Source organism: Brassica oleracea, chromosome C1 (assembly GCF_000695525.1).
Source record: "Brassica oleracea var. oleracea cultivar TO1000 chromosome C1, BOL, whole genome shotgun sequence".
Lineage (NCBI taxonomy): Eukaryota > Viridiplantae > Streptophyta > Magnoliopsida > Brassicales > Brassicaceae > Brassica > Brassica oleracea.
The window spans coordinates 23,550,983-23,561,704 of NC_027748.1; the positions used below are offsets into that span (position 1 = coordinate 23,550,983).

The 10,722-nt window shown below is 34.7% G+C and overlaps 2 protein-coding genes across 2 annotated transcripts in view; both read right to left on the reverse strand.

Moving 5' to 3' along the window:
* Positions 1-712: 712 nt before the first annotated feature.
* On the reverse strand, positions 713-2,482 carry LOC106335443. Its single transcript, XM_013773968.1, has 3 exons — positions 1,826-2,482; positions 1,055-1,768; positions 713-1,006 (listed from the first exon to the last, which is right to left on the reverse strand). The coding sequence occupies exons 1-3, from the start codon at positions 2,480-2,482 to the stop codon at positions 713-715; spliced, it is 1,665 nt and encodes a 554-aa protein (XP_013629422.1).
* A 6,100-nt stretch (positions 2,483-8,582) lies between these two features.
* Positions 8,583-10,722, reverse strand: part of LOC106315713 — a 5,435-nt gene continuing 3,295 nt past the window's right edge. The window contains exons 11-16 of the mRNA XM_013753519.1: positions 10,582-10,635; positions 10,323-10,415; positions 10,167-10,232; positions 10,042-10,088; positions 9,277-9,960; positions 8,583-9,185 (exon numbers count right to left, since the gene is read on the reverse strand). Coding sequence (XP_013608973.1) covers positions 8,789-9,185; positions 9,277-9,960; positions 10,042-10,088; positions 10,167-10,232; positions 10,323-10,415; positions 10,582-10,635 — 1,341 coding nt within the window. The 3' untranslated portion in view covers positions 8,583-8,788. The remainder of the gene's footprint in view (positions 9,186-9,276; positions 9,961-10,041; positions 10,089-10,166; positions 10,233-10,322; positions 10,416-10,581; positions 10,636-10,722) is intronic.

Below are 10,722 nucleotides of genomic sequence, written 5' to 3' on the forward strand. Positions count from 1 at the left end.
GAAGACTTCCAGAAGACGTTGAGAAGACTTGCAGCGAAGAAGACTTTCAGACGACTCGAAGAGGACTTACAGAAGACGTTGAGAAGACTTCCAGAAGACGTTGAGAAGACTTGCAGCGAAGAAGACTTTCAGACGACTTTTGGAAGACTCTTAGCAGACGTACAGAGGACCAACATAAGACTTACAGAACAGGTTGGTTGCAGTTTGGACGTGTATGACCAGGTTGTTTGCAGTTTGAGCAGCTGTAATCTTTGTGTAGCTTCCTAGGTTTGTGTCCTCTGAACCTGGATAGCTCCAACTAAGATTGCCATCTTGACTTCTTTTGTCGACCCGGACCACGCTTTATTTCCGGAGGAAGACATTTGCGGATCTCAACTTCTCCAGCAGAAGGATATATGTTATGTGAGTACCCTGCATACAAATGCTCCCTTAAGTATAGCGGAGACACAAGTGAGGCGATATGCAACTTAGAAAAAATTCCAGCAGCTATAGCATGTGAGCAAGGTATTTTCTCGAGTCAATAGAAACCACAATCACACTTCATCTATTGCAAATCAACAATACAGTTCCGCTTGCCACCTGTTACAAAGAATTTCCATCCATCAACCGGTTGGACAGACATAGTGTCCGCTATCTCTGAAAGAATCGCCAATAAGCACTCAACTCCCTGACTATGCTCATATGTGAGACTCAAAGCATCTTCTCTCCTTTTCTAATACCACTTTCCCAGCTTCTCCCTTATAAACTCTAAAAGGAATCCTCTTGCTGGCTTCAGTGCAGAGTTAATAGATTCAGATATGTTGCTCGTTTTTAAATTGTACCTATCTCCATGACAATGAACCCGTGACCATAGTCTCACGTCCGCGTCCTCCAAGTATGTTGCCAGCGCCGGATTAGCACTCCGAATCTCATGCATGTACCGGTCGAAGTCGTAAACTGTATGAGCATAAGCAGCGCCTTTAACCAAGTGCAAGAGATGTTTTCCTTTAAACTTTTTGACAATGTTCTATTGAAGGTGATAATAACATATTCATCGGGTTGCCCAAGGAAACACCTTATCACATGCGTTTTTAATAGCTGTGTGACGGTCGGAGACTATCACCAAAGCATGCTCATCAGATATACAACTGCTCAATTTTGTGAAGAAACATTCCCAAGACTCATCATTTTTAGCATCTACAATTCCAAAAGCCAAGGGAAATATCTGAAAATTACCATCTTTTGCAGCTGCAACTAGCATAACACCTTCATACTTCCTGCTTAGGTGAGTCCCATCAACCACGATGACCCTTCGCTGATACTGAAAACCAGTAATAGAAGCTCCAAAAGCTAGAAACAGATACTTAAATCTATCTTTATCATCATGTTCTATACTAGTGATAGAACCTAGATTTACTATCTTGATTTGCTCCATATATGAAGGCAGCCGCCCATACCCATCTTCTACTGATCCTCTTACCAATTCTTGGGCATATAACAATGCTCTGTATGAAGTGGTGTAGTCTAGCGTCATTCCAAATATGTTCTTCATTGCCTCTTTGATATGCTTCAGATTTAACCCATCAATGATTCCAACGCGCTCTATGAAAAGCTTACCAACATACTTTGGAGTAGAATGTTTCCGTTGAGCCATTCGATCCGACACCGAACATGTGTAGTTTTCAGATACTTGGTTACCCAAAACGTGTTTGTTCCATGTTTCAACCACTCTAAGCTTCCATCCGCAGCCCGCAACACGACATTTTGCCACAACTAGAGCTTTAGTTACCTTGTATAGTTTGAAGGAGAATTTCAGCTTCACTGCTGTCAACCGCAACTCTCAAACCAAGGCTTCTCTGCTAACAAAACTCTGTTTGACATAGATATTGTCAGAAAATGCCATATTCGAGCTGCCTCCTTCACTAGCATATGGCGCTTTGAAACCCTCAAAACACATATCATCTGCCTCTACTTCATCCTCATCCTCATCTTTCACTTTTCCATACACACTGTAATCTACAAAATCATCCTCATTTACTTCAGCAAAATTGGGGACATCAGCATCCTCCTCCTCTTCATTACCATCTTCATAATCTTCTTCTTCTCCCTTATCTGAGACTTTATTAACATCTCCCCCCTCATCTGAGACTTCAGTGGCATCACTAACAATCATCATGCCTCGGCTTGATACACAAAGACGTACATCATGGGTTTTACATATCTCGATCAAGTTCCGAACTTGTCTATCATTTGTGACATGAATAGGAGGAGTATCTGGAGCCATTTGTTGCATCATTTCTTCTGGTAAAGAGTAAGTAAAATCCACAACCTCTCTGTTGGTGTCCAGATTATAATCTTCTTGAGCCATTTCAACGAGATCGGCATGTGTAGAACTATCACTCAAAAAGCACATTCTCGCTCCCTTGACATTATCCACCACAAAATCCCAACAATTATCTCTGAACAACCATTCTCCATAGACTACAGTTAACGGCCGAATCATCTACAAAAAAGAATCAGATTAGAACACATTAGCAAACACAAAACATCAACTTAATAAAACAGAATCATCGGAGAAGACTTCTTATGAAGTCTTCTACAAGTCTTCAATGAGGAAGACTTACAGAAGACTTCTCCGTTTATCTAGAAACATTATTAAACATCAATGTTTGTAACTTCATAATCTATCACCAATTAAGTTAAAAATTCATTTTAATTTTGGATAAATTTGAAGTTTAATAAAGATTTACGTAGAAGACTTCTTTAGAGGTCATCCAGGGAAGACATTAAAAGAAGTCTACTCTGTATAGACTTCAAAAGAAGTCTTCTATTTAGGTCATTTTTGCAATTGCAAATTTACGAAAGAAGACTTCTTAAGAAGTCTACTCTAAAGAAGACATCTTCGGAAGTCTTCCTTGGTAAATATTGGCTTACTTTTGAAATTGAAATTTTTTCGAAATTCCCAGAGAAGACTTCTCGGATAAACATGTTACTTTTGAATTTGACCGTAGTTGGTCATAATTTTGAATTTTTGTAGAAGACTTTTAGGGAAGTCTACCTGGATAATACTTCAAAAGAAGTCTTTCCTAAGTCTTCCGGAAGTCTTCTCAATGTCTCAAGAAGTCTGTAGGGTTACTTTTGCAATTGACTATAATTGACTTTTTTTAGAGAAGACTTCTTTAGAAGTCTGCCGTCGGATGACTTCTCTAGAAGTCTTCTCTCACGGGAAAAGGTTTGACCAAAACCCAGAATTAAAAGAAGTCTTCTCATTAATATTAAATGTTTTACTATTATTTTTCAATTGCAAAAGTAACCCACGCAGACATCTTCCGGCATTGAGAAGACTTAGGGAAGACTTTCAGAAGACTTCTGTAGAAGTTTTCTCCAGGAAGTCTTCTACAAAAAGTCAAATTTCTGACCAGCTTCGGTCAAATTTAAAAGTAACTTGTTTATCCAGAAGTCTTCTCTGGGAATTTTGAGATTTTTTGTTTACAAAGGAAAGTTATAAGACATCTAGGGAAGTCTTCTATTAAAAACACACAAAATGTCAATTGCCAATCTAACCTATGCATTGACCAGAAGACTTCTTTAGAAGTCTTCTCGATGAAGAAGTCTTCTTCGTCGAACAGATCTGAAAAATAAAATGTAGTTCGTGATTTCATAACTTGAACTCGTGAGATGACTTGCGTGGTTTCTCCAATCACCCAGAACTTCAAAACAACAGCTACCTACTCGTTAATCACCAAGAATCGTGAGCTTATGAACTTTACATAATTTGTAATCAAAATCTTCAGTTTTTTTTTGATGAATTTTGAGAGAAAGTGTAAGATATGTGGTTTGTGTGGATAGGAAATGAGAAAGGATGAGAAAAAAAACGAAACTTTAGGGCATTAACACTCTCAATTTGGTAGTTCATGGTGGTTGAGATATTGATGTCAATGGCAAAATTGTAAATATTTGGTGAAGATGAGGATGGTAAGGTAAAATCATTATTTTCGAAAAGAAAAAAAGTAATGGCATTTTCGTGAATAACTAGAACTTCTAGGGTGAATAGGACAAAACAAAGTTTCGAATAAAGCATAGGTTATTTTTGTGTTTGACTTGACATTTTGAGTCATATTTGAAAGAACCCCTTACTTTTATTGTTTACATGTTACTAAAAAATTTCAAAGTTTTGTTTTTGGCTTATTTTAAATTTTAAATTTAGTTTCATTATTCATATTAGATATTTAAATATTTATTAATTTTTATTTTTATGTATTTTTATTATATATCTAATAATAATTTTAATTATTAGATTTTGATCCGCACTTTAAAGCGTGACATTAATTTTTATTAAAAAACTTATTTACTAAAAATTAGAAATCTTATACATGTGTATTTGTTTTATAAAATCATTTTTAAAGTATATATAATTAAATTAAAATTTACTAGAATATAATTTTATGAAAATAAAATACATTTATATAACCCGCCTCATATCAGTTTTACTTATGTTTAAAACTTTAAATTAGAGTAAAATTTTTTTTATATATATTGGTAAAAACAAATTATTATTCTATTTTTTCAGTATTATTATATAAATTAACTATTGTCATTAAACTCGTCTCATACTTGATAAATATATTAGATTATTTTTCATATTCTAATTTAAATATATATATATATATATATATATATATATATTAAATTATGAAATTATTTATTAGTTTATATATCTTATTTTAATATTTGTTTTAATAAGTTGACATATGTTGTAAAATTCATAAATATATTTATACTGTTATTTTATAATTTAGAAAATAGTTAATAAATGGATTATGTTATATTTATTAATTAGTGTAGTAATTTAATTATGAATATAAATTATGTATATATAAATATTATAGATATGTTATTTCTTGTTATATAAATTAAAAATGAACTAATACGTTTTTAATCATAGTTAATATTAATTATGACTTTTATTATTTATAAGTAAATATTAAAAAGAAATGTATATTTACATTTTAAATAAAAGGTATTAAAAGATATTATTAAAATATAATGTTAGAAAACGATACTTAAGAATATCTTTTTAGATATCTTGTTTTGAAAATATTAAAACTATTGGTTAGATATGATATATATTTAATAATAACTAAGTTAGTTGAAAGAAAAATAATAGGAATTAAATAAATGTAATGGTCCAACCTAGACTATTTGTAAGTAGAAAAATAGTGGTTTTGTTTTAATAGTATTGATTGGTAATAATGCTTGATTGCAAATAAATATCAATGTATATATAATATTCTTAACAATAACGCGTTGCCTGTTGCACTCTTTTCATATATCAACATATTTTAAAAATCTATAAGTTTGTTTCACCATGAAATCGTATTCATATGCAATAATTAGTTAATGTCCTTTAAAAAATCAATATTCAAAAAATTGTTTTCTACATGAATAGCAACTAGGTGGATTATTGCCTAGGCGTTAACAAATTATTATTTTTTATATATATTTTACATTTATATTAGATATTTTAGGTTGATTGATTTTATATATTTAGCCCAACTTAAATCAATGTAGACATGTTTATATTGATTTAACTTATATAGAACGGTTTAAACTGGTTTGAATCACATAAATCAGATTTTTTAAAAATCGTGACCGGTACGTCACCTAGGCGGGCGACAAGCCGCAGCCTAAACCGATTTTAAAAACTTTGTAAAAAATTCTAGTTCGTTTTGCTGAATTCGCGATTCCAACATCATACGTACAGCTAACCTAAATCTTCTCATAATTGTCAATAACTAACACCCAAACCACCTATCCCAATATATAAAAGGGACTGAGCTAGAGTTCTTAGAGTGTCCACGTAGGCATGGAAATTCCAGCCAATCATAAGTTAAGAATGTGCCATGTCATCAAATACATTCATGATTTCTGCACGTCGATTCGCCTCCGTCAAAGAACAAATTTCATGGATTCATCTTCTCTCACAAAACCGTGATATCTCTCAACTTTTATAAATGTAAATGCACAATCGAAATCAATTCTGAAACTGAAGAAGATATTTTATGGCTTCTCAATTAATCCACTGCTTCATGATCATTATATAAACTGTTGAGTATTGTGAGTTACGATCACCTCCTTATCTCAAGAAAGTCAAGCCGATCGCTGGTTCTGCCTCTCAGAAGAACACCCAGTATCTGAGCACGAAAGTTGTGATCTCCGCTCCAGGTAAATTCAATAATCATATTAGGTTGTTCTGTTTCGTTTGATTCTCTCTGCAATAGATGAAAGCAAGTCTGAATATGTTGATGGGAACCCTATGTTGCCGATCTAATGACCTCCATAGTTCATGTACTTTCTTATATTCTAAAGTTCAGTTTTTGATGACATTGACAGTATGGTGCCAACACAACACGTCACTCCATAGATTATGATGATTACCTTCAGTCCAGTCTCTGTCTTTGTAAGTGTTTTTTTTTCATTCAGCAGGATGTGTGACAGGCTTTTCACAACAACCTCTCATCCCCTTTCTGAATTTATCTTCTTTCTTAACAACCATTGTCAACAATTGAGTAACAGGGTTAAGGTAAATATCATGCATGAGCTCGCGTCCACATCTTTCTCAGTATTGGTAGTCTCTGTCACTTTAGCTTTCACTGAACATTGATAATCCAGGTTCGTTCGCTAAGGATCGCGTCCTTTATTTCTTTTACTCTATTACAGCGATGTTACTATAATGCCTTCCATGACAACTTGGTCTGGCTCTTTTTTTTGACAGCCCTTTTGTGTCCACTTTCCTAAAACAAGTTACAATATTTAGCAATCGTCAAAAGCAGAGCTGAACATATGTTCGAAGTGATCAACTCGAGAGATGATGTGCTTAGGAAATTGATGGGAAGGTGTATGTATCTCAGGTATGTGGAAACTGGTTAACGGATAGGGTTTCATACGCAGATGAGATATTGAAATATGGGTTTTGCTTGAATGTGATTAAGACTTCTTTATGTCCTTTGGAAGTTTTGAAGAATGTGCAGGAAGCTGTTAGGGATATGATGATATTGTCTTCAATGGTCTACCATCGACTGAGCCATTCTAGGTGTTCAATGAGATTAGTAAGTACTGGAAGAAGAGGGTTACAACTCCTGTTATCATTTCTCTGGCCAAGGGTGTGGAAGCAGAGTTTGAACCTCATCATCGGATTGTTATGTTTAAATGATCTAACGAGCATGTAAAATCACTTGTCATGTCTTCTTTATATGTTTGCTAGAATAGATGGATGCTTCTTCGTAAGTTTCTCTTGATCATTCCAATCTGAGAAGCAGGAATGTGTAGATATAGGGGGAAAAATAGCTCCAGATGCAGAGCTTCACTTTTATATAGTCAAAGAACGATTCGTGAGAATATAACACCGAAAAGTGTTAAAAACTATAAACTGGTAAGCTCATATACAACTCCTCAAATTGTCCCGAAGTCTTTTATTTTTTTATTGCCTAAAGAAAGTATTTGTGCAGATTCTTCTGATTGCTTTCACATGGGTGAATGGCATCAACAAGCAAGATAACATCACTATGCTAGATAAATATGGAGGGGAAAACCCTTCTTCTGCAGAACAAAAAAAAAAATGGAACCATCTTGATGCGGTCTATCTTTGCCTCATGTCTGCATTATTCACTTCGACGTTAGCTTAGCAGTGGCGGGAAGTTTTGTTTTGTTACTTGGGTTTTAAGTTATCGTTTGGCTGCTGGAACCTGAGTTAGAGAGACATTGTCATCTTTTTATATCAAATCCATGAAAAGACTATTATGATTTACTCTGTTATGGGTATTGTTATAGATTTCAAGAAAATTTATGAGATATTGTGTTCAAAACCATTTCAAAATAAGTGAAAAGATATAAGAAAATATGCAATTTTCTAATTTGGCTTTAGTACCTTCTGATTTTAGAAGTTTGGCTCAAATAGCTGGCGGAAAAAAAGATTTTAGTCACCAGTATTCATGGCATGAGAATGACGCACACCAGTCATCAACGTCACCATAAGTGGCATTTCATATAGATTTTGAAACCCCATAAAATTTTCTAATACCGTAAATAATAAATTAGTAAAAACAACTCCAAAGTTCTAAAAGCAAAAACAAAGCTTGAAAGTTTGAACCAGTTGTTATTAACGATTTATTTTCATGAAACTTAATTTATGAATAGTTTTTATCTAATGTCGTTGGAAGACGCCTAAATATGAATGATGAATTGGATTATAATTCAAGTTAAAAATAGAAAAAGGTTTTATTGCACTCGTTTCAAATTTGATATGAACTTATAGTTTTTATAATATGGCCACAATATATATTATTATATATATATAGATATTAAATAAAAAATATTTGTCCGACGCCCGGAAGAATCTCTAGTATAATTAAAAAAGACTTGAGTTACGAATACAATTTTTCTTTTAAATGAATGTAACGAACACACATTACCAATGAGTTAAGCAACGGGGGTCATGTATGTGTTAACATCAACAGATGACACTTATCGGTTTTTAAACATTTAACACGAAATCTCCAAAGAAACAACATATGGTACAAGATTGTTTTTGATAGCCCAGTTTGTATGTAAATCTAGTATTATTTCTTGTGCACATTTAGATACAATAATACAGTCTTCTTGCCACAGTACCATTACAACTTTTGGTTAATGTATGGTACAAGATCGGTGATTTGATTCACCATCTTAAAAGTTTAATTTGTGAAATACAAAACTATAGAACCGATAAAATACAATATAAAGTTTAACCCTTCTTACTAACTTATTAGTATCATACAGGTGAAGCAGATAGCAGAAACTCCGGCTGCTTTCTCTGCAAGAGAATTCCACAGAAGAGGCAGAATGGTTTCAAGGCAACTTTGCTAAAGGAATATTCCGGAAGCGACTTGAGATCATTCGGGAACGACGGCAATGCGAATAAGGCCTCTGGAGCGAGCTCTAAAGTCAAACGGTTGCAGCATTTGCAGAACCATAAAGGAGTGGGTGGACATACTTGCATTGAGACGCAACACCTCTCAAGTTTGTGTCCTTGATCGCATCTCTCTTTCTTCTTCTTTAGGTGCGGAGCTTGGCAAACAGCTTCTTCTGGCGAGTTGAAATGAACTGGCGCCGCACAATAAGGACAGCTCTCTTCCTCTAATGCGGTTTCTGTGCTATTACTACTTGATCTGTGTGAATTAGAAACATAGCAGATATGAAACTGAAACATTCTAGTATGTTGTTAAGAAAGGGAAGAAGCAGACATGTGAGATTAATTACCTTGTTAGACTAGATTTTACATCTAATGAAAGTGTTTGGAGCTGACTATCGACGATATCGTGATTGATCTCAACCCATTGTTGCATCTGAGCCAATCCCGCTGGATGCCAGTTCCCAGTGGAAGAAGCTGACTCAGCAGTTAGATAAGCGGAGAAGCTGAGACCAACCAATCTTTCCCGGAGCTCTCTTTCGCTTTCCTGGAGCAGTTTGAGCCACAGATCAATCTCTTCTTCATTGTTCATTCTCTGAACTTGCAGTTTTCTGTTGATTTCATCCGTTTTGAGCTCTGATAACATTACACGTCTGGAGATTACGTTGAGAATATGTAACAACCTTGAAGGAATAGCAGAGAAGCGTTTGGAGATCTTTGGCACAAGATCTTCCATGGGGATGTCAGCATGAAACCCAAGGTACGACACAGAGAGCCATTTGGTTGTTACCAATTCAACAAACTCCGGCATTGATTGTTTGAACGCCAACATAGCTGTTATCATATCCCAAAGAACTAGAGGCTTATTATAATCTTTGAACTCTTTCAACGACCATAGCAAATTAGATTCCCAGTATGCGTATTCGTTCTTGGAGAATCCCAGAATAGCTTCGGTTATCGTCTCCGAACAATCTTCCGATTCTCCGGATTGTTGTGCGCCATTCCATGTGAACTCTACAGCAGCCTTCTGTGACCTGAAAGCAAGCAAACAGGACTAAACGGTCAAGTTTTGCAATCATGAGCAAGACACAAAAACGTTTCTTCTTGACAATCACCTTGCTTCGTACATCGGATTCAAGAGTTCAATATTAAAGCTGCGGACCTGCAAACATTCTAGACAAGTCTTAGTTATCATATTCTGAAAACTACAGTCAAACAAGTTTGCTTTGGAAGATCATACCAAAGCAACAGCAAGGTTTCCAGGGGACAATGCAACACCAAGACATGACAGAAAGTCGTCAGGAAGCTGCAATTTTTTTTTTCATTGTTTGTAAAGATAAATCAGAAGAAGAGCGATACAAAGAGGCAAGATTTAAAGCAACACATAGTGACGTACATCACTTGTGCTACTGAGACCAGGAGTGTTTGCAGGAATTGGCACTTCAGAGATGGTATTCTCAGATAAGATCCAGTTTCGGACATAATTATCCTGTAATAATTTTTAAAGGAGTTAATGCAACCTACATAGCTAAAAAGGAAAATACAGTTGATAGATCAAATTGTAGTTCATAGCTCAGCTTGTGGCTAAGAAAACCACTATTGTTTGTCACACAGAAGACAACCAATATAAAAGCTGAGCTTACAGAATAGTGTACCTGACTGCAACTGTACAAACAACGGCCATCATATGACCAAGCTAAACCCGTAACCTAAAAGACATTGACATATATATATCAAGAGATCGAATCCAAATATAAAAAAAAAAAAAAAAAAAAAAAAAAAAAAAAAAAAAAGAA